Here is a 25,068-nt window from a genome sequence, read left to right as displayed (position 1 = left end):
GGGACCAGGGCACCTAGTTTAAAGTCAGCACCCCAGGCAGAGCTAAAAAACACTGTCTTTCCAAGCCAAGGTTTTTTCTCTTCTCCAGGGATGGTTCTATGAGCAATCTCAGCTTTTCTTTCATTTTCCCTGGGCTCGCGGCAGCTCACCACCACTCGCTGGTTTATCACTCACCACAGCTGCACGCAAGCCAGGTTCCCTCCCCTCCCTCCGTATCTCTGGGTCCCGTCCCACTTTTATCTTCCCCAGTTCGCACTCACGCACTTATGAGGTTTCCTTCCCAGTGTACTCTGTTTCTTTCTCTTCCCAAATTCCTATGGCGCAGTGTCCTACGACTTCAGGCCTTCTCTGTTTGAGAGATGGGTGCAGGTGAAATGTACAGAGCTCCCTACTTCTCCGCCATCTTGCCTCCTATCTCATTGTGTCAGTTCTTAATAGTCCATTTTTTAAATGTTTTAAGCTTAAACAAGTATACATGTACAATTATGACTGATTAAAACTGAAAATTTTGAATTATTTGTGACTTCTATTCCTTGTATAGCTGTATATAATTAAATTGACTTTTTTCTTAACTCAATGCATTTGCTTTCTTTATGAAGACATAGGAAGCAAAATAACAAGGATGCTCCTCAACTACAAATTTTAATATACTTAATATTTTATATGTTTAGAATCCAAATTTCCTATTGTATTTTTAGGAGGGGCTGGCAAGGTTCAATATATATAGTCCTCTGGACGTTTTCTAAAGAAGACATACAGATGGCCAACAGAAACATGAAAAGATGCATTTCGTCATCAGGAAATGTAAACTGATACCACAAAAGGTTATCACCTTACAACTATCATAATGGCTAGAATCAAAAAGAGAAGGAATAACAAGTGTTAGCAAGGATGTGGTCAATAGGAAGCCTCATGGGCTCTTGATAGGAATGTTAAGTAAATTGGTACAGCCAGTGTAGAAAACTGTATGGAGATTCCTCAAAAAATTAAAACCAGAAATACCATATGATCTAACAATTCCAGTAGTATTTACACAAAGAAAACAAAAACACAGAAATATATAGGCACCCCTGTGTTTATTGCAGCATTTTTACAATAAACAAGATATGGAAGCAACCTAAATGTACATATGTACATCCATAGATGAATGGATAAAGAAGATAGAATGTGTGTGTGTGTGTGTGTGTGTGTGTGTGTGTGTGTGTGTAATGGGATATTATTGCACTGCCATAAAAGATGAGATCTTGCCATTTTCAACAACATGGATGGACCTGGAGGGTATTATGCTAAGTAAAGTAAGTCAGACTGGGAAAGACAAATACCATATAATTTTATTCTTAAAATATTAAAAAAAACAATGAATAACAAATAATAAAGGGCAGAATTAGACCTATAAATACAGAGACAAGATGGTGGTTTCCAGATAGTATTAGGTGGTAGTATGGGCAAAATGGGTAAAGAGGTATGGGAGACACATATTTCCAGTTATGGAATGAATAAGTCACAGAAATAAAAATTATGGCATGGGGAATATAGTCACATGTAATGTAATAGCATTGTATGGTCACAGACAGTAGCTACACTTGTGGTGAGCACAGTATAAAGTATAGAGTTGTTAAAATCACTAAGTTGTACACGTGAAATTAATGTAACACTATGTGTCATCTATACCTTCCCCCAAAAGATACACAGTCCTTTTATTGTCAGAGCTTTATATGTTAGGTACATTGTAATTTGAATAATATTTACAACATGTCCTTGGCTAATTATTTTGTTTCACTTTTAAGTTTGATTAGGTTTAATAATTTCCAAGTCAAGGTTAGATACATTTATATAATTCAAACCACTTATAAAACTAATATGCTTTTAAATCAGGGCAATAAGAAGAGTGAAGGTAATTAATAAAGTATTACCCAATTTCCTAAATCTATAACCTTTACTACATTATGAGTTTTATTAGGATATCCTCTATAGAAATACATGTTACAGGAAAATTAATTCATTTTTGTGGCATCTCCTAGATACATTTTTATGAAAATATAAGTCCCAAAATTGAAGGGGAGAATATAACTACAACTTACTCCTTGACAATGAAGGTAGTCAACTGTCTTAATTATTACAAACAGTACATCACTAGCTTCCCGTTCTGAGAAACATTTTTTTTTGAGAATATGATCAAGTAGTTCTCCTCCTTTCATCAAATCCGTAACAAGGTAAACATATCTACCATCATCATAAACCTAAAAAAAAAATTTAATGTTATTATTTTTAATTATAATTCTTAAATGTTAAAATTTTATTTACTTTCCTTTTCTAGGGAATCTCTAGTGTTAAAAAAAGGACATTATCCTTTTACTGTTAATATAGTACTGGCTACACTGAAGATTAAACTGGTTAAACAACTTTCTACACAGTCTTGAGATATGTTAAGCATATGACTTTATTAACTTTTGAAGTTGTACATTATACTTCATCAAATGATATAAATGGAACAATAGGAGTCTGTGCCTCTAAAATGGAATCTATCTCACTTTTGAATATATTATAGCCAAATCTCTTCCTTACAATAAGCTTTCTTCTGGCAGTAAACATATTTTTAAAAAAATTTTTATAGTTTATTTATTTTTGAGACAGAGACAGAGCACAAGTGGGGGAGGGGCAGAGAGAGAGAGGGAGACACAAAATCTGAAACAGGCTCCAGGCTCTGAGCTGTCAGCACAGAGCCCGACACGGGGCTCATAGTCATTATCCATGAGATCATGACCAGAGCCAAAGTTGGACGCTTAACCGACTGAGCCACCCAGACACCCCAACATATTGTTTTTAAATATCATCCCCACAATTCATTATCTGATATGGTGTCTTAAATATTTGTTGAATTCAAATAATATAAAGGAGAACAAATAAGAAAAAAATGTGTACCCTTTAACTCAGGGCATGTGAGATGTTTGTGTATAGTGTGTGTGTGTGTGTGTGTGTGTGTATAATGAACTACTTCTTAAAGATTACAAATCAAAATGCATAATACTATTTTACTCAAGGAAAAATCTATAATGTTATAGCTGTTTACTGTATAATCAAGAAAGTAAAATATTTTAGAATTTGACAGATTCCCAATCTCCTATATCTTCTATATTTATAGTACTACCGGATAATAAATGGTGCTGGTTATAATGTTGACTAGTTAATGAGCCCGAATAGATTCAAATAATCAGGACATTCTCATTTACCTATCATCATAGTTCCTTTTTGATGTTGTATAAGAAGGGCAGGAGTATAGAATCATAGGGGAAAAAAAAGAACTGAAATTGCAAATTTAAGAATTTTGAGATTTCGTGGCATAAAAGTAGAATATACCATAAACATGAAAAATTTCAAAAAGAGAATAAAGTGCCAAGTCATAACTTCATTAGCTAATAGATGATGTATAGATTTTAAATACCTACATCTTTTAAAGTAATAATGTTGGGGTGTTGTCCATAGCGCATCAATATTTCAATTTCTTCTGAAGGGTCTCTCTTACTTTTGTCAATGATCTAAGAAATAAGTCAAGAAAAATCTCAGAGAAAACCAAATTATTTTCTTTGTCTAAAAATGAATGAAATACTTTCAATTTGGTCATATTTTAAGCAAACACTTAAAACTCAAGAGTGATGCCTGCCTCATATTATTTTAACATTTAAAAATTTCCTATAACTGAAACTTAACGATAAAAAAAGAACAATTTCCTTAACATTATATTCTAGATAACTGAAACTATACCAACTGATGTGATTCAAATGTGACACTAATTGTCACAATTGAACAATTTTAATATATTATATTAAAATAAAACTATTTAAAATAAGACACTCATGAAATATACCATTCCTTCAAAATAAAGTCTTATAAATTCAAATGAAAATATTAAGTCTTAAGACTTGTCCCCCATCATTTTATCTTTGCTATCTCTACTTGCTTCACTGAAAAATGTCTATCAGTTAACCTGTAATTTAAATTTATATATATAATATATAAATATGCATATTGTATATATAAATATATAGAATGAACAAAAGACTTAGACTCAGATAATACCTTCACTGCAAATTCCATGTTCGTAGCTCTATGTATGCATCGCTTGCAAACAGAATAGGAACCAACACCAATATCCTCTTTTAATTCATATACTTCAGTAAATTGTGCAGAATTTCCATTTATCTGTTTTTTAAAAAGTAAAATACTAAGGAGAATGAAATATTTTCACTTTTTTATCTTCTCTCCTAAATATGCATTAATCTGAAATCTTAAAAAATTTCATTTTAGAGAAGTTTTACCACTATTGATAAAAGGTTTAAAGAGATTCTGAGCTGATCTTAATTTTAGGTTTTATAGACCCCCAAAGCCAATACAATAAATCAACTAGCTTATACATCACCATTACATTTTTCTTGCCAGATGAGATTACATAAATATAATTAAAGGTTAATTACTGTCTGCCTTTTTTCCTAAACAAATTGAGACATCTTTAAATCATATTACACAGAGATAAATTTAGAAGTTAAAAATCACTTAAATATTATTGTAAATCTATTAGCAATAACTGAAGGAAATAATCATCCCTACACTGAATAATCTGATTCAAGGTGGAATTTACCTGAACAATTGGTAACTCGTTTGCACTTATAACAGGAGTGATTTTATATTCTTCTGCAATAGAAGTTGCCACAAAGCTGAATCCTTTGAAGAGTTGATGAGCATTAGCACTAGCTGGCAAACCAGGAGAATCTAATATCCAAATAATGTTATTTAATTAGAACTACACAAAATTCTGTGATATGAAATGTTAGCATTTCTTTAAATATAAAAGAAACCATTAAATGCTACTATCAGTCATATAATGTGTTTGATTTATTGTATATTATCTGTCTCCTCACGCTAGTATGCAAACCCCATGGATTATAATTTTTGCCTCTTCTGTTCACCGCTGCATCTTCACTGCATAGTACCTTCAATGTTTGTTCGCATTCAATATTTGCTGAACGAACGTATGAAAAAGATGCTACTATAAGTAGAACTTACTAAATTATAAATTTTAAGAGTCTGTTATATGTCATGTCTTACCTTCTACCCCTTACCCTATAATGTATTAGCATGTCAAAGGACTTTTAAAAGAAGAAAAAGATTTTTACCCTTTGCTCTAGCCCCTTATTCCCTGATAAATATTTCCTATTTAAATTCTCTGTTTGAAAGATGCACAACAGTGCAGTATATAAGATATGCACTTAAAGGACAATCAATTATCCGCAAACTTAAAATTCATTTAGTTTTTATCTAAGAAGCTCATTTAGTTTTGACCATCTAATTGAATGAAAGCCCCGATATTACATATAAACAAACATGCATTACCTTTAGGTGTTTTTGCAGTAAATTCAGGATCAAAACAAAAAGTATCATCTGGTTTTCCAGAAGCTGGTTTGAAAGGAGGTTGAATTTCTCTTCTATATAATTTCTAGAAGAAACAACAGGATAACACAAAATCATATTAACACTTTAAAATTATATTTTGTAAGGGAAAGCAGAACATAATATTCACAGACTTTAACAGAAGCTCACAATTTAATAAATAAAATTTTAACAGGCTTCAGATACCTGTGAACCAAATTCTTAAAATTTGAGAGATAAAATACACAATCAAACGAGACCAGGAAACACAGCACTGATGCCAAAGGTTGTATTCACAAGGAATGATGCTCAATTTTTATATCAAAAACTGACTTGAATTTGCATTAGTAAAATAACCATACAGAATATATCACAATATGACCACGCAGAAATAACTAGCAACATTCAAGCATTTCAAAATTAGTAGACTATCTTCAAGAAGTATATATTTCACCTAAGATTAAAAATGAATTAAATGCACTGTTTAAGGCTCTTCTTATATAATTCAAAAATTTCATCTTGTCTAAAATTTAACTTCCTAAAATTTATGTTTTTGAAAGACACTTAAAACATCTTAAAATACATAAGATCTACTCCCCTTTTTTTTGAAATCTGCTTTTTAAAATGTCACACACCCACACTTAGGGAAAATTAATAGAGAATTACTTTGATTTTCATTTATTTAAATAAACATTACATTATTTTGTTATTTAAATTAAACTCAATGGACATAAATTGTTTAGATATGAGAATGATGGAAAAAAGGAATTTGTAATTTGTCTAGTTAAGGAGAAAGGAAGAGTATACTGATAAGTATTAGAAAAAAAAGTGGCATGGGTATAAAAGGACACCAGGGAAAGAAACACATACAAATGACACAGGGCAGACTCCCATGTAGCATGTCCATTCAGTAATCTTTTAGGGTATTAATACTAATGGCTTCTGTTATGCAGTTTTACCATGATAAAAAATAAATATCTTTTTCCAAGTTTTTATTTAAATTCCAGCTAGTTAACATACACTACAATATTAGTTTCAGGTGTAGAATTTAGTGATTCATCATTTACATATCACACCCAGTGATCATAATATCAAGTGCCCTCCTTTATTTTTTTTTTTAATATTTTTATTTATTTCTAGGAGAGAGAGAGAGAGACAGCCTGAGCAGAGGAGGGTCAGAGAGAGAGGGAGTCACAGACTGAAACAGGCTCCAGGCTCTGAGCTGGCAGTCAGCACCGAGCCCGACGCGGGGCTCGAACCCACGAACCGTGAGATCATGACCCAAGCGAAAGTCGGACGCTTAACCGACTAAGCCACCCAGGCGCCCCTCAAGTGCCCTCCTTTAATGCCCATCACCTGTTTAACCCATCCCCCCACCCACTATCAGTTTGTTCTCTAGAGTTAGGAGTCTGTTTCTTGGTTTGCCTTTTCTTCCCTTTATGTTCATCTGTTTTGTTTCTTAAATACTACATATGAATGAAATCATATGGGATCTTTTTCTGACTGACTTATTTTGCTTAGCATAATACACTCTAGCTCCATCCATGTCATTGCACATGGCAAGATTTCATTGTTTTTTATGGCTGAGTAATATTCCATTGTATAGATATACCACAAATTCTTTATTCATCAGTTTATGGACATTTGTGCAGTATCCATACTTTGGCTATTCTGGATAATAATGCTGTAAACATTCGGGTGCATGTATCCCTTCTAATCAGTATTTTTGTATCCTTTGAATACATTCCTAGTAGTACAATTGCTGAATGGTAGGGTAGCTGTACTTTTAGGTGAGGAACTTCCATACTGTTTTCCAGAGTGACTGCATCAATTTGCATTCCTACCAACAGTGTAAGAGTGTTTCCCTTTCTCCAAATCTGTTGTTTTCTGTGTTGTTAATTTTAGCCATTCTGACTGGTATGAATGAGGTGATATCACATTGTAGTTTTTATTTGTATTTCCCTGAAGATGAATGAAGTTGAGTATCTTTCATGTGTCTCTTGGCCATCTGGATGTCTTTGAAAAAATGTCTACTCATGTCTTCTGCTCACTGTTAACTGGATTATTAATTTTTTGGGTGTTGAGTTTTATAAGCTCTTTATAGAATTTGGATACTAGCCCTTCATCAGATATATGACATTAACAGATATCTTCCCCCATTCTGTTAATTGCCTTTTACTTTTGCTGATTGCTTCCTTCATTGTGAAGAAGCTTTTTACATGTTAAGTGTGGTTACTATTCTAGTCTGTTGTAGGTTGGGGAATGTGAAGGAGGAAGAGAAATAAATTAGAACTTATTTTCTTTAAGAATTTGCCTTATCATTAACCCCCTCACTTCTTCCTCTTCCTCCTTCACATTCCCCAACATAGAACAGGCTAGAATAGTAACCACACTTAACAGATAAAACATATGAGAAACAAAAATTTACTAAATATATCCACACACAAACTTGTTCAAGGTAATTGTCATGACATCTATGCCTCTAAGTAAAAACCTCATATCAAAAAAAAAAGGATTAAATTTATCAGCAAAGTTCCAAATATGATCATTTTATTCTTCAGTGTTAATTCATATTAAATCACTCAGTGACAAAGTTTTTACTGAACTTACATTCCAGTCAACATTTGCAAAAAAAATATGTCTTTTGATTTCCTCAACTCCTTCTGAACCTATAAAAAGGGAAACAATTTTTTACTGGTATAATTATTTTTAATTTCTCTACCTGGCTTCTCTACTGTTATCTGTACAAAAGTACACACCGTTCCTAGATTCCCTGCAGTGAAAAGTTTATTATTTCTTATTTGATATTTTGGGTTTTTCCAATTTAATATAACAAAACATAACTGATGTTCACACTTAAGCATATCATGAAATACTGAAATGACTTCCAAATCAAGTCAAAATAATGTTTAACATATCACTAAAACTAAAGTACATTTTTTTCACAATTAAACTTACATCTTTCTACCTCAAAGTCAAATTACAATGTGCAACAGAATAAAGTAACATTAAAATTTTAACACATAAATAAAATAATAGGATCACATCTGGATCCAGGGAAAAAATAATTACCTTCAAATATCTAAAAGGATTACCTATAGAAGGGATAAATCTGTGACTTCTTTCAAAAGAAGTAATCCATGTAATATACATGATGATTTTTATTAAATAGAAATTCTGAATAACTAGACTGCTTTGTTCTTCAATCATGGACAAAACAGAGTTTACTGGATCTATGTACTTACAAAGTGCAAACTTGTAGGTATAAATATATAGCAGCAGTAAATGAACTAAGCCAGAAAACATAAAGTTATAATTATCCTCCCAAAGCAGGCAGTGTATTTTTGTAAAAGTTAAGACAATAAATAATACCCAATCTATTTGCTGGATTCCTTTTGAATAACATCCTTAGAAGATTTTGTGCTTCAGCACTAAGAAACTGAGGCATTCCAAGTTTTGCTCTGAAAAAGATTTTAGAAAATTTCATGTAAATCTAGCCATAATTTAAATTGACAAACCTCCAAAAAAAAAAAAAAAAAAAAAAACAACCTTCAAAGAATGCTTTAACAATGACAAATAATGTCCCTTATATGGTAGGAGAAAAAAACCAAGACAGTGTGAAAAAGTGTTTTATTGTGTCAACTGAAAACAAGTTTCAAGAAACTGAAAACAAGGATTTTTCTCCCCAAAAGAAAAAAATAAGTGTTTATACTTACTTTAATATCATATTCATGGTCTCATTTCTGTCTTTACCTTGAAATGGTAGAGTACCAGTAAGCATTTCAAACTAAAACAAACAAAACAAGGGCACATAATTTGGCAGAACTTAGAATATACGATAAAGTTTTTTAGGGAAAAAATTGAGACTTAGAATACATGATCATCCAATCATGAAGGATCTACATGATAGGTCAAAATAGGAACAGAAAACTAAGTCGATTAAGGAAATACACTTCTGTTACCCTACTATATATAGCCCAACTGATAGGTGACATGTAGCAAATAAAACCAACCAGTTTTTTTTCAGTCCTATCTAATCTGGCTAGGTTTCCAAACCAAAGCAATTTGAAAATAAATACACAGCATTTTCTTTTAAAGCAAATATTTAACAATGAATGGAATATAAAAATAAGCACTGAACGATTTCAAATTCATAGGAGCTTTTACACCTGAAACTAATATTACACTCTATATTAACTAAATTTAAACTTCCTTAAAAAGGAAGATACACAGAAGGCCAATAAGTATATGAAAAGATGCCTAACATCACTAGTCATAAGGGAAATAAAAAAAAAAGAAGGATATAATCATTCTCATTCTCCTCACTCCAAAAAGCAATAAAGAAAAAACAACAAGAAAGCTACACATGTTCACCAGTATCTTAAAAAAATAAGAAAGCTGTACATGGTATTTAAAACAAACAAAACATTTTCCCTAGGAGATTTAATTGCAATGCAGATTATTAGAACATTAAATAATGATATAAATAACTCGTTTTGAAAATGAAGTTCATTACAGTTCACTAAAGAGAAAAGTTTTTATATCCCTAATATTTAAATCTTGAACTTAGATTTAGTAATGCCTTTGGCTTCAAATTCCAGTCCCCTGCATCCAAACTTAAAGTTTTGGATCCACACTGGTGACTGGAGGAGCAGAGGTGGTAATGACAAGGACAAATAGGAGGATATTATATTGAAATCTCACCTCCCCCCCTAAATTAATTGTATGCTGGCTGACTGAGTAGTATTTTTAAAGGTCTCCAGATGACTCTGATCCTCTCTCTACTGCTCTCTCCTAATTTATTATCACCAAGAGGTTAACCATAAACCTGTAATAACCTATGCAACATATTATATATAAATTATTTCTCCACATCCAAAACCAGCTGTCCTTTCCAACTGTGTTTTTTCTGCTGAACTATCATTCTTTCAAAATTCCCTAAAGTTAGTAAATTTTAGAGGTGTTTTTATTTTTGATACCCTTTCTATCTGTGACATTAAATCAGCTATTAAGATAAGCCACTTCTTCCTTTGACATGTCTTTAAGATTTCCCCTTTTATATTCTATAATTTTACAACTGTCTTGTAAGGAGACCTCGTTGGTCTCCCTACTTCTAGTTTCCTCTATTTACAATCTGTTTATACAACGTTGTCAAGGCTAATCTTCCGAAAATACATTTTTACCCAATTACCATCTTGTTAAGGAATCTACAAAAGTTTGGGATTCCTGGGTGGCTCAGTCAGTTAAGCATCTGACTCTTGATATTGCCTCAGGTCATGATATCACAGTTCATGAGATCCTTGCTTGGGATTCATTCTATCCCTCATTCTCTCTCTCTCTCTCTTTCTCTCTCTCTCCCTCCCCCGTCAAAATAAATAAACATGAAAAATAAACATTCAAAAAAGAATCTACAAAAGTTTCCTACTACTCAGAGTATTACATGCAAATGCTTATTGACTTATAGTATCATTTCCTCCACCTTCACCCTCATTCTCTACTACTACTCTAATCAAACTAGTTCTCTAGCTCTTTGCTACTAATATGATTCTTGATTTGCAGCTATTTAAAATATTCTGCCCTTCACGGATTAATCTAAGTTCCACCTCGTCCACTTTTCCTACATCAACTTCATATGATTTCTTGCCTGAATTCCTAAGGTATACTGTGGATGGTTTATTTAGCTATTCCAGTTGTTTCCCCAACCAGAGTGTGTGCCTTCTTTGGTCATACAATGTCAAAAAATGTATCTTTAGTTTGTTGTTATCCCAATACCTTACCCAAATGCCAGGTTTATAATATGCCCTAATATATTAAAGTGTCATATAGTATGTCATAAAGTAATAAATAGGCAAGATGGATTATACAAATTTATTCAATAACTGTTCACTTATCACCCTACTTGACACTGCAAATTATATTCTTTTTTTCAATGTTTAATTATTTTTTTTTACAAATAGTTTATTGTCAAATTAGTTTCCACATAACACTCAGTGCTCATCCCCATAAGTGTCCTCCTCCATGCCCATCCCCCCTCCCCCCCACATCCATCAGTCCTCAGTTTTTGTCAGCATTCAAGAGTCTCTCATGGTTTGCCTCTCTCCCTTTCCCCCACCATTTCCGCCCTTCTTCTCCCCCATGGTCCTCCGTCAAGTTCCTCCTAATCCTCCTATATGTGCAAACATATGATATTTGTCCTTCTCTGCCTCACTTATTTCGCTCAGCATAACACCGCAAATTATATTCTTAATTTATACCAAATTAGTCAGTTTCTATGCCTGCTATGCTAGGTATCATGACAGATGAAAAGTAGTATGAGACATGATTGCTCTCCTCAAGAAGTTCACAGTCTACTAGGGACATGCATGAAACAATTTGACAATAAGACAGTTTATGGTAAGGTGCTAAATTCTGTGATACCTAATTAAAATACCATGTGACGTTTTTAAAAAGTTTATTTTTGAGAGAGACAGAGAGATTAGGGAAGGGGCAGAAAAAGAGGGAGAGGAAGAATCCCAGGCAGGCTCTGCACAATCATCATGGATCCTGATGAGGCTCAAAACCATGAACCATGAGATCATGACCTAAGCCAAAACCAAGAGTTAGACACTTAACTGACTGAGCCATCCAGGAGCCCCTCATGTGACATTTAAACACAGTTTCCTGCGGTGCCTGGGTGGCTCAGTCAGTTAAACATCCGACTTCAGTTCAGGTCATGATCACACAGTTCATAAGTCCCAGCCCTGTGTCTGGCTCTGTGCTGACAGCTCAGAGGCTGGAGCCTGCTTCGGATTCTGTGTCTCTCTGCCCCTCCCATGCTCATACTCTGTTCCTCTCTCTCTCTCTCTGAAGAAACATTAAAAAAAAACTTTTAAACACAATATTCTGAAATCTAAAATCTGGTAAGCCTTTTTCTAAGTTTCAAATTTGAATAGCTTATAAAAGAATGCTGTCATTTACTTTTTTATCTAGAAACTTTAAAAGAAATCAGAATACCAAAACCTTAATTCTTACTTTATAACAACTAACCAATAAGAAATTTTGTAATAATCATGAATTATCAAAACTTTGTTCTCACCTGATACATTCCAAAATTTAAATTAAATTTCTAAATAATATTAATTTTATATTGTCATAATTTAACAAATAATGCTACTTACCATAAGTACACCATACGACCACCAATCAGCACTTTGGGAATGGCCTCTCCTATTTACTACTTCAGGAGCCATGTACTCCACTGTACCACAAAATGAGTAAGCCTTCTTTTCCTGATCTACAGATTCCTTGCTGAGTCCAAAATCTATGATAACAATGTGACAGAAAATATATCTGAAGATATTCAGAAAATAGAAACTACCAAATGAAACAAAATTATGTGTTAGACCTTAAAACAATTCATGGATGGGCTATAATTACTCTTAAGAAAACTCCTGTGAGACAAATAATGGAAAACAGCTTGTATTTCCTAATGATGCTGTTCTTAAAACAGCATTTAAAAATTGCTTAGTTAAATTTCACCCTCAAAATATACATTTTCTTATTTATACTAGTATGTCATTAAGCAATTTTGAGAGGTCAACAGTTAAATCAAAGCTGTCATAGTTTAAAACAGACTAAGACAAAAAAGAAACAGTAACTTACACTTTTTAAAACACTAAAAAAGGAAATTATGCTTTTGAGCTCCATTTTTGTCTAAAGCTTTCAAAGAGCTAAAGGTACTAATATAAAAAAAATCATTCCTATGTACTAGCATTGAAAATTGGAAGTTGGAATGTAAAAAGTACCATTTATAATACCACCAAAAAATCCCTGCATGAAATCCACAGGCATAAATATACAAAGTATATGTAAGACATGTATGCTGAAAACTAGAAACACTGATGAAAGAAATAAAAGTAGATCTAAATAAGTGGAGAGATATATTGTATGCATGGTTTGAAAGATTCAATTTTGTTAAAGATATCAATTCTCCACAAAAACTGATCTACAGTGTCAATGAAACTTTAATAAAAATCCCAGCAAGATTTATTTTGTAAAAATAAAAAAAGCAAAATTTAAAATTTATTTAAAAAAAGAATAAAGAAAATATAACAGCCAAAATAATTGTTAAAAAAAAAAACACTGAAGGACTTACACTACTTCACTTCAATACTTAAGATAAAGCTACAGTAATCAAGAAATCGTGGCATTGGAAAAAGGCTAGATGTATATATATCAATGCAAAAGGGTCCAAGATTAGACTAACACATATAGTTCTGTTATAATACTTGTTTTGAAAATGCAAATTTATTCCAATGTGATGATATATTAGGAAACAATTTGATCATAACACAAATTTCAAATAGGTTTGGCTTAATGTGTGGTTTATGTGCACTTTTGTCTACAAGAAACACTAGGTGAGACACAATAAAACTGTACCTAGCTGGGGGTGCCTGGATGGCTCAGTCAGTTTAAGTGTCTGACTTTGGCTCAAGTTGTGATCTCAGTTCATGAGTTTGAGCCCCACATATGGCTCTCTGCTGTCAGCACAGAGCTCGTTTTAGATCCTCTGTCCCCCTTGCTCTGCCCCTGACCCCATCTCAAAATTAAATAAACATTAAAAAACTGCACCTAGCTGAACCAAGCCAAGTAAAAATAGATACATGCACATACCCCAAACATCTGCCAGCTATTTCAGCTCATCATGTGTATTATGAGTCATCTGTGTCTACCTGTAGTGTTACAATCTCCTTCCAATTCCACATAATCTATCTTCTATAACTTCACAATAACTAACATACTGCAACATTTCTGACAATTATACAGGCAAATTTCAGGATATTTGTCAAGATAAGTTTCCTTTTTATTGTAGTATTTATATATTCTTAAACATTTAGAATGTGTAAAACAATGTTGTCATTTTAATCAACTTCTTATCTTTCTTTAGTGTGCACTGGTTATATATTTGAGTGTTAAATCCCTAATTACATTTCCCCCATAAGTTCTGTGCTTTTTATTATATGCAATTTTTCACAGTGATTTTTTTAGAGATCACTTGTGCTGTATTATAACTCGCTATATATTGTCAATTGATTTCCGATAAAGGTGTAAAAGCAATTCCATGAAGAAAGTTAAGTTCTTTAAAAATTTTTTAATGTTTATTTTTGATGTTTATTTATTTTTGAGACAGAGACAGAGCGTGAGCAGAGGAGGGTCAGGGAGAGAGGGAGATACAGAATCTGAAGCAGGTTCCAGGCTCTGGGCTAGCTGCCAGCATAGAGGCCGACGTAGGCCTCGAACCCATGAATCGTGAGTTAATGACTTGAGCAGAAGTCGAACTCTTAACCGACTGAGCCACCCAGACACCTGAAAGTTAAGTCCTTAACAACAAATGGTGACAGAACAATAGGATTAATATACCAAAAAAATCCCGATACCATAAAAATTTTAACTAAAAATGAATCATATAACTAAATGTAAAACGTAAAACTTAATTTTTCAAAAGAATAAAAAGAAAAATCTTTGCGATCTTTTGTTAGGCAATCATTTCTAAGATACAACATCAAAAGTATAACTCATGAAAGAAAAACGTTGATAAATGGACTTTATCAGAATCAAAGCTGCTCTTCAATAGATACTGTTCAGAGAAGCAAAAAAAGCTACAGACTGGAGAAAATATTTGCAAACTGCATATCTGATATAGCTCTTGTATTTAGCATATATTTTTAAAAAACTCAAAATTCAATAACAAGAAAACAAACAATCCCCATTTTTTAAATGGGCAAAAAGGTCTGAACAGACATTTCTCCAGAGAAATAAATACATAAAACGATGCTCACTGTCATTAGTTATTAGGAACATTCATATTAAAATCCTGATGAGATACTACTACATGACTATTAGTAGAGCTAAAATAAAAGTACTGACAATACCAAGTAATGGCAAGGATATAGAGCAAGTAGAGAACTCCTATGTAGCTGATGGGTATGCAAAATGATACAACGACTTGGAAAACAGTTTGGAGGTTTATCCTTAAGTTAAAAATATACTTACCATATGACCAAGTAATCTCACTCCTCTGGTATTTACTCAAGTGAAATAAAAATTTATGTTCATATAAAACCTACACTTGAATATTTATAGAGGCTTTATTTATCACTTCCAAACTGGAAACCCAAATACCCCTTAATTAGGGATTAGACAAACCATAGTATCATCATAAAATGGAACACTATTCAGCAATAAAAATAATAAATTGATACACACAACAATATAGATTAATCTCCAAATGCACTGTATTAGGTAAATAAAGCCAGACTCAAAAGGCTATTTATTATATGCCTCTGTTTACATTGCATTGTGGAAAAGGCAAAACCGTAGGGACAGAAAGCAGATAGATGTTTAGGTAGGGTAAAAAAGAAGACTGACTTATGGCGAAATTGTGGAGGATGATAGATTTGCATTATACCTCTTTTTTATTTTAAGTTTTAATTTAAATTCTAGTTAGTTAATATATATGGTAAAACTGGTTTTAGGTGGAGAATTTAATGATTCATCACTTACATAATCTTGATGTTGGTGGTGGGAATACAACTAAACATATTTGTCAAAGATTGCAAACTATAGATGAAAACGTGATTTTTTTTAAAATTAAACTTTATATTTTGAGACAATTGCAAATTCATATGCATTTATGTGAACTACTACAAGAGATCCTATTTACCATTTACCTACTTTCTCCCATGGTAACATCTTACAAACTATATTACAATATCACAGCCACAATACTGAAAAGGATGAAGTCATGATACAAAATAGTTCCATCACCACAAGGATCTGAAGAATGAGTTTTACTCTATGTAAATTATATCTTAATTCTATAAATGATAAAAAAGCTATAATCCCTATATTGTTCTCTTAAAAAATACCAACATTAATAATTAAGTTAAGCATCTCTCAAAACTAATTTTCTAACCATGTTCAATATTTTCATTTAAAAATCACTTATCCTTGTATAATAAGTTGAATGCATTATGATTTTTAACATAATTAAACATTTTTCAGTGTACTATTATTAGTTCCTTTCTCTACATTCTGAGACTTTTAAACTCTTGCACATTCCATTTCAAAGATTAAGTATAATAAAAGCTAGTATTCAAGGTCAGTTCAGCTGAATATAACATACCTTATAGAGAAGAACACTGACTTCTTTGGCCATTCCACAGAGGAGGAGAAAGGGAAGAGAATTTTTTTATCCTCCATTACCTTTCAGAGATTTATACCACTCTATAGAGGTCCTCTGCTATATTTTTTCTGACAAAACTGACATTTAACACTAGAATTTGCTCAGCAATCAATTGAAAAATAAACTTTTTCAATAAGACTTAATAATAAGACTTAGCTACAAGATTAAATAAAACATATATTAATTCGTGATTTCTTCAAGCCACTAATTCAAAAACAAAATGCAGAATTCAGCTACAAAAAGGTTTTTTTTGGGGAGGGGTGTTATACCTTTGTAAACTTAAATGACTCTAAAACTTTAAATTTTAAAAGCATGCCTAGAAAACAATAATTTAAGTATTTACTATGAGTAAAAGTAATCTCAGTGACTAATATGCAGATAACCACAAAATTATTAAAACTATTTTTATGTATACATTTTCTTGTAAATATCCAGCTCAAGTACTATGTGATATAAATTTCTGACACTGTATATTTTTTCTCCTTTCTCTGTATATAAACTGCCCTGAATTGTGTCCCTCATAAAATACATTAAGCAACCAAAGACAGTTCAAATCAATTGTGTGCTCAATTTATAGTTTTTAATGGGATATTATGTGTAAATATTATTTTCTAAACCAGGCAAGTCATATTACATGGTTAATTTTATATAGACTGTGAGGTGAGGTGTTCCAGAAAAAAAATAAGACATAAAATCAATATAAATAATATATTGACATGTATGCAGATATTTTCAGGGTATTTATTCTCATTCTACTGATCTTCTTTATACAATCATAATCTTAGTATGAAGTCAATTAGGCTCAAAGCATAGTCATACCAAGAATCCTCTCTATAGTCCACTGTCATTACAGGGTAACCTATTAAACATTAAGTCTATTCTTTTCATCTAGAGGATTTTTAAAGTGGACAGGTAAAAAGAAAGATATTGCCTGTCTCTTAAGATTAAGGAAGACCTCCTAATTCTTCCTCCTAAGCCTAAGAAGACTCTGCCTAGATGAGACACTCCTAAATCACTACAACCCACTGGTATCAATGACAAATAACAATCAATCTGGTACTTTTTACTGTAGTATTCAAAGTGAAAGGAAAAGATAGGAAGGACAAGAGAAAAAGGAGAAGAGGCAAGAAAGACACACAAAAGGTAAGAAAGAAGGTAGAAAAAGAGAAAGAAAGAAAGAAAGAAAGGAAGAAAGAATAAAAAGAAAAGCGAAAGGAAATGATAAAAAAAATGGAAAGTAAAGTATTAGAATATTTGATATGAATGGCCGCACATTAACCAACCTGAATGGAATGTCATGAGGTTAAATTTGTAAGTTTATTAGTCACTAAAAATCTTTGAATTAGGCTATAAGCATAAAAGAGTGTAAATTCCCTAATATTCATTATTGTATACTTTCTTCTTTCTTTAAAGATATGTTTATCCATATTAACAATGTGGAAAAAATTTAGCCATATTAACAATTGAAAACAGATCAAATTGTTAAATATATATATATATATATATATATATGAATAGGTAGGATTTCTTCTATTTTTTCCCACCTCCCTTCTTCACCCCTTACAAAACAACTATAATATATATATATATTTTTTGTTCAGATAGTTTATTGTCAAATTAGTTTCCACATAACAGACAGTGCTCATCCCCACAAGTGCCCTCCTCCATGCCCATCTCCCCCCTCTCCCCCACATCCATCAGTCCTCAGTTTTTGTCAGCATTCAAGAGTCTCTCATGGTTTGCCTCTCCCCCTTTACACTACTATTTCCCCCCTTCTTCTCCCCCATGGTCCTCCGTCAAGTTCCTCCTAATCCTCCTATATGTGCAAACATATTTGTCCTTCTCAGCCTAACTTATTTGGCTCAGCATAACACCCTCAAGGTCCATCCATGTTGTTACACATGGCCATATTTCATTGTTTCTCATTGCATGTAGTATTCCATGGTATAGATAAACCACATCTTCTTCATCCATTCGTCCGTTGATGGACACTTAGGCCCTTTCCATGTTTTAGCTATTGTTGAGAGTGCTGCTATGAACATTGGGGTACATGTGCTCCTATGCATGAGGATTTCTGTATCCCTTGGGTAAATTCCTAGCAGTGCTATTGCTGGGTCATAGGGGAGTTCTACTGTTAGTTTCCTGAGGAACCTCCACACTGTTTTCCAGAGGGGCTGTACCAGTTTCCATTCCCACCAACAGTGTAGAAGGGTGCCCATTTCTCCACATCCTCGCCATCATCTAGAGTTCTCTGATTTGCTCATTTTAGCCACTCTGACTGGCGTGACGTGGTATCTCAGTGTGGTTGTGATTTGTATTTCCCTGATGAGCATCGTTTCATGTGTCTGTTGGCCATCTGGATGTCCTCTTTGGAGAGGTGTCTGTTCATATCTTCTGCCCATTTCTTCACTGGGCTGTTTGTTTTCGGGTGTGGAGTTTGGTGAGTTTTTATAGATTTTGGACACTAGCCCTTTATCTGACATGTCATTTGCAACTATCTTTTCCCATTCCGTTGGTTACCTATCAGTTTTGTGGGTTGTTTCCTTTGCTGTGCCAAAGCTTTTAATCTTGATGAGGTCCCAAACGTTTATTTTTGCTCTTGATTCCCTTGCTTTTGGGAATGTGTCAAGTAAGAAGTTCCTGTGGTGGAGGTCAAGGAGGATGTTTCCTGCTTTCTCTTCTAGGGTGTTCATAGTTTCCTGTCTCACGTTAAGGTCCTTTATCCATTTTGAGTTTATTTTTGTGCATGGTGTGAGAAAATGTTCTAGTTTCACTCTTCTGCGTGTTGCTGTCCAGTTCTCCCAACACCATCTGTTAAAAAGGCTGTCTTTTTTTCCATTGGATATTCTTTCCTGCTTTGTCAAAGATTAGTTGGCTGTATACTTTTGGGACCACTTCTGAGTTCTCAATTCTGTTCCATTGGTCTATGTGTCTGTTTTTGAGCCAATACCATACTTTCTTGATGATGACAGCTTTGTAGTAGAGGCTAAAGTCTGGGATGGTGATACCTCCCGTTTTGGTTTTATTCTTTAGTATTACTTTGGCTATTCGGGGTCTTTTGTGGTTCCATACAAATTTGAGGATAGTTTGTTCTAGTTTTGAGAAGTATGCTGGTGCAATTTTGATTGGGATTGCATTGGATGTGTAGATTGCTTTGGGTAGTAATGGCATCTTAACTATATTTATTCTTCCTATCCATGAGCATGGAATGTTTTTCCATTTCTTTGTGTCTTCTTCAATTTCCTTCATAAGTTTTCTATAGTTTTCATCATACAGATCTCTTGTATCCTTGGTTAGGTTTATTCCGAGGTATTTTATGGTTTTTTGTGCAATTGTGAATGGGATCAGTTTCTTGATTTCTCTTTCTGTTGCTTCATCGTTGGTGTATAAAAATGCAACCGATTTCTGTACGTTGATTTTGTACCCTGCAACTTGGCTGAATTCTTGGATCAGTTCTAGTAGGCTTCTGGTGGAGTCTGTCGGGTTTTCGATGTAGAGTATCATGTCGTCTGTGAAGAGTGAAAGTTTGACTTCTTCTTTGCCAATTCTGATGCTTTTGATTTCCTTTTGTTGTCTGATGGCTGATGCTAGGACTTCCAGCACTATGTTAAACAACAGGGGTGAGAGTGGACATCCCTGTCGTGTTCCTGATCTGAGGGGGAAAGCTCTCAGTTTTTCCCCATTGAGGATGATGTTAGCTGAAGGCTTCTCATAGATGGCTTTGATGATGTTTAAGTAGGTTCCTTCTATCCCGACTTTCTCTAGAGTCTTTATTAAGAAGGGATGCTGTATTTTGTCAAATGCTTTTTCTGCATCTATTGACAGGATCATATGGTTTTTATCTTTTGTTTATATTGATTTGATATATCACATTGATTGACGTGCGAATGTTGAACCAGCCCTGTAACGGAGGAATGAATCCCACTTGATCTTGGTGCATGATTCTTATGTGCTGCTGGATTCGATTTGCAAGAATCTTGTTGAGGATTTTTGCATTCGTATTCCTCAAGGATATTGGCTGTAGTTCTCTTTTTTTGCTGAATCTCTGTCTGGCTTTAGAATCAGAGTGATGCTGGCTTCATAGAATGAATTCGAGAGTTTTCCTTCGATTTCTATTTTTTGGAATAGCTTGAGAAGAATTGGGATTAATTCTGTTTCAAATGTCTGGTAGAATTCCCCAGGGAAGCCATCAGGTCCAGGGCTCTTATTTTTTGGGAGGTTTTTGATAACTGATTCGATTTCTTCACTCGTTATGGGTCTTTTCAGGTTTTCTATTTCTTCCTGTGTGAATTTTGGTAGTGAGTGTGTGTTTAGGAATTTGTCCATTTCTTCTAAGTTGTCCAATTTGTTGGTATATAATTTTTCATAGTATTCCCTGATAATTGCTTGTATTTCTGAGGGGTTTGTTGTAATAAGTCCATTTTCATTCATAATTTTGTCTATTTGGGTGCTCTCTCTTTTCTTTTTGATAAGTCTGGCTAGAGGTTTGTCAATTTTGTTTACTTTTTCAAAAAACCAACTCTTGGTTTCATGGATCTGTTCAATTGTTTCTTTAGTCTCTATGTTGTTTATTCTGCTCTAATTTTAACTATTTCTCTTCTTCTACTGGGTTTAGGGCATTCTTGTTGCTCTACCTCTAGTTCCTTTAGGCAAGCTGTCAGATTTTGCACGTAAACTTTCTCTGATTTCTTAAAATAGGCCTGGAGTGCAATGTACTTTCCTCTTAGGACTGCCTTTGCCGCATCCCATAGATTTTGGATTGTTGTGTTTTCATTTTCATTTGTTTCCATATATTTTCTAATTTCATCTCTAATTGTTTGATTGGCCCATTCATTCTTTAGTAGGGTGTTCTTTAACCTCCATGTTTTTGGAGGTTTCCCAGACTTCTTCCTATAATTGATTTTAAATTTCAAAGCACCATGATCTGACAGTGTGCATGGTATGATCTGTATTCTTTTATATTTATTGAGGGCTGCTTTATGTCCCAGTATGTGATCTATCTTGGAGAATGCACCATGCGCACTTGAGAAGAAAATAAATTCCCCGGCCTCAGGATGTAAATTTCTAAATATATACGTCAGATCCATCTGGTCCAATTATCTCTTTAGTGATTTTTCTGTCTGGTTGACCTATCCATTGCTGTAAGCGGAGTATTAAAGTCCACTGCTATTAGTACATTCTTATCTATCAGCTTGTTTCTGTTTGTGATTAATTGTTTTAGATATTTAGGTGCTCCCATATTCGGTGCGTAGACATTTATGATTGTTAGTTCTTCCTGATGGATGGACCCTGTAATTATTATGTAGTGCCCTTCTTCATCTCTTTTGATTGTCTTTAATTTAAAGTCCAGTTTGTCTGACAGAAGTATCGCTACTCTGGCTTTCTTTTGATTTCCTGTAGCATGATATATATTTCTCCATCCCCTTACTTTTAATCTGAAGGTATCTTCCAGTCTAAAATGAGTTTCTTGTAGACAGCATATAGATGGATTTTGTTTTTTAATCCATTCTGCTACCATATGTCTTTTGCTTGGAGCATTCTGCCCATTTACATTCAGTGTTATTATTGAAATATGTGGGTGTAGAATGTTTGTATCTTTTGTAGGGTTCTTGTTTGTGGTGGTGTCTCTGGTATCTTTGTTCCTTGAAACCTTTCCTTCAGAGCGTCCCCCTCAGGATTTCTTGTAGGGCTGCCTTAGTGGTGACAAATTCTTTCCATTTCTGTTTATTTGGAAAGGTTTTTATCTCTCCTTTATTTTGAATGACAGGCTTGCTGGATAGAGGATTCCTGGCTGCATATTTTTACTGTTCATCACATTGAAGATCTCCTGCCATTCCTTTCTGGTCTGCCAAGTTTCAGTAGATAGGTCTATCACCACTCTGATAGGTTTCCCTTTATATGTTAGGGCCCTTTTCTCCCTAGCTGCTTTCAAAATTCTCTCTTTGTCCTTGTATTTTGCCATTTTTATTATGCTATGCCGTGCAGAAGATCGATTCAAGTTCCGTCTGAGGGGAGTCCTCTGAGCCTCTTGTATTTCCACATTTACTTCCTTCCCCAGGTCGGGGAAGTTCTCCGTTATAATTTGTTCCAGGACTCCTTCAGCACCTTTCCCTCTCTCTTCCTCTTCTGGGATTCCTATGGTACAGATATTGTTGCGTTTGACCGTATCATTGAGCTCTCGAATTCTTCTTTCCTGTTCCTGGATCAGTTTGTCTCTGTTTTTGTCAGCTTCTTGTTTTTCTATAATGATGTCTTCTAAATCACTTATTTTCCTTTCTGCCTCTTCAATCCGTGCATTGGAGGCCTCTAATTTATTATGGATCTCATTTATCACATTTTTTAATTCTTCATGCCTATTTTTATTTTCCATTCTGTCTGTAGTCATAGTTTCTTTGATGTCCCCTATGTTTTTTTCAAGCCCAGGTATTAATTTTACCATTATTATTCTAAAATCTTGTTCAGTTATGCTGCTTATATCTGTTTTGAGTAGTTCATTAGCTGTCATTTCTTCTTGGAGTTTCTTTGGAGGAGTGTTCTTTCATTTCGTCATTTTAGTTAGCTTTCCGGCTCTTGTTGGTTTTAAAGACCTGTTAATGCTCTCTGTATCTATGAGCGCTGCTCAATCCAAGAAGACTCTTTGCCTGTCCAGGGCCTATCCTTTCAGAGAGTGTTTTTGAATGGTATCTCTTGGTCACTCTTGTTGGATCCTTGGTTATTTTATTTTCCTATTCGTAGTGATATTTGGGACTCTCCACCTTGTGTACTCTGGCTTATTTCTTGAGGTAGCCCTGGAAAAGAAAACAGACAGACAAGCACACAGGGAGCAGGAGCACACAAACGCACAGGCTAATTCAACTAACATGCAAAGTGAGAGGGAAAACGAAAAAGTTAAGAGAAAAGATGGAGGAGGGAGGGTGAATAATAGGGAGTATAAAATACATAAAAGGGTGAAAAAGGAGAAAAGAAAAGGAAAAAAGAAGAAGACTGATGGGCAAAGAATGGTTTAAAGCATATAACCGCATTTCCCAGCTACAGTTAAATAGCCGTGTGTATGCAGTCTTGGTTGAAGAGCATAGAGAAAGAGAGAGAAGACAGGCTGGGGATGAGGCAAAATTGGAAATAGAATGGACAGGCAGAAGGGATAAGAAGCTATTTTCAAAGAGGTAAAGGGTAGAATATGGTTGGATAGGTGAGAGAAGGATGCTGGTATTATCCAGAGAAACTATGTAGTCTAATTACTCCTGACAGAAAGAGATGAAAAGGTCGGGAGGTGTAGAATTTACATCTGTCCAGGGCCTATTTACATTTTTTTTTTGTTTGTTTGTACATCATTAATTCGTTAGCGCAGAGAAACTAGATACAGAGTCAGAACTGGAGCGAACGCTGAGGTAGTTACAGCCACACAGAGGGGACGGCGCCTTTGGTTAAAAAGCAGGATCTGTGAAGTTATCTTAATCTTCCAACTGCTCAGCCAGTCAGCTACACGTGCGAGTGAGCCAGCATGCTGCCCACTGCAGAGGGCCACCGAATGCTCCCGCCTGGTCGCTAGTCCTGCTCCACAGCCAACCTTTAGCTTGGAATGAAAATCACGAGATTTCCTTCTGGCAAGAACCTGAATGTGACTAGACACCTGTTTTCTGGTTCTTGTCTTGCCTGTCCTGAGTTTGATGTATCTGGCTATCAATTCGTTCCTACCATACATCTTGCCTTCGTCTGATAAGATGATTTTCCTCCTCCCACATGGCGGATAGATAGCCAAGGCTTCCTGAAAGCTCTGCTCAATGTCAGGGCTCCAGACCCCTTCCGCATCATTGTCAACCGGCTTATCTCTTTGTGATTGTTTAAGCAATCCGGCGACCAGAGTTAACCAGGTCAGTGTTCTGGGGAAAAAAGAGAGAAAGGAGAAAGAAGAAGAAAAAAAGAAAAAAAAAAAGGGAGGTGGGCAGCTCTCAAGCAGGGGTGGGCGTGGTGTGATCCAATGCCTCAGGTGGGAGTTCTGCCGTGAGGGTTGTGGGGAGGAGAGTGGCGGTGCTCCAGTCCCTTCTTGAACCAAGCGCTGCACCTCGTTTTTTTGGGCGTGTAAACTCCCCGTACCGGGGGCACAGCCAAAGTTGGTTGCACTCTTCAACTCAGGCCAGTTCCAATATCTAAATCCCAGTCTGCGCACCCTGCTGAAATTGCCTTAGACACAACTTCCCAGGCAATCCCCTCGGGGCAATTCCAGGTCCGCTGCCGAGCTCTGGGGGTGGCGTCAGAATTGCTGCTTCCTTCTCTGGGTCCAGTTGGTGAGCATGGGCGGGGGCTTGCCTGCCGGGTGCGCTGAGCCCAAGCCCGCTGGAGTGTGGAAAACCAGGTCCCTCTATGGCTCGTCACCCGAAACACGAACTCACAGGCAAATTTCACAGTTTTTAGCTCTTTGC

The 25,068-nt window shown here is 34.7% G+C and overlaps 1 protein-coding gene across 1 annotated transcript in view; it reads right to left on the bottom strand.

Annotated features, from left to right (window-relative positions):
* RPS6KA6 (ribosomal protein S6 kinase A6) overlaps window positions 1-25,068 on the bottom strand; it is a 207,446-nt gene that overhangs the window by 51,426 nt on the left and 130,952 nt on the right. Inside the window, exons 9-17 of the mRNA XM_039223354.1 lie at window positions 12,582-12,724; window positions 9,141-9,211; window positions 8,797-8,885; window positions 8,035-8,093; window positions 5,389-5,491; window positions 4,637-4,767; window positions 4,078-4,200; window positions 3,447-3,536; window positions 2,082-2,240 (exon numbers count right to left, since the gene is read on the bottom strand). Of these exons, the coding sequence (XP_039079285.1) occupies window positions 2,082-2,240; window positions 3,447-3,536; window positions 4,078-4,200; window positions 4,637-4,767; window positions 5,389-5,491; window positions 8,035-8,093; window positions 8,797-8,885; window positions 9,141-9,211; window positions 12,582-12,724 (968 nt within the window). The remainder of the gene's footprint in view (window positions 1-2,081; window positions 2,241-3,446; window positions 3,537-4,077; window positions 4,201-4,636; window positions 4,768-5,388; window positions 5,492-8,034; window positions 8,094-8,796; window positions 8,886-9,140; window positions 9,212-12,581; window positions 12,725-25,068) is intronic.

Source organism: Hyaena hyaena, unplaced genomic scaffold (assembly GCF_003009895.1).
Source record: "Hyaena hyaena isolate Hyena2069 unplaced genomic scaffold, ASM300989v1 scaffold_1340, whole genome shotgun sequence".
Taxonomy (NCBI): domain Eukaryota; kingdom Metazoa; phylum Chordata; class Mammalia; order Carnivora; family Hyaenidae; genus Hyaena; species Hyaena hyaena.
The sequence above is the reverse complement of the archived record's forward strand: the minus strand, read 5'-3'. Positions and strand labels throughout refer to the sequence as shown.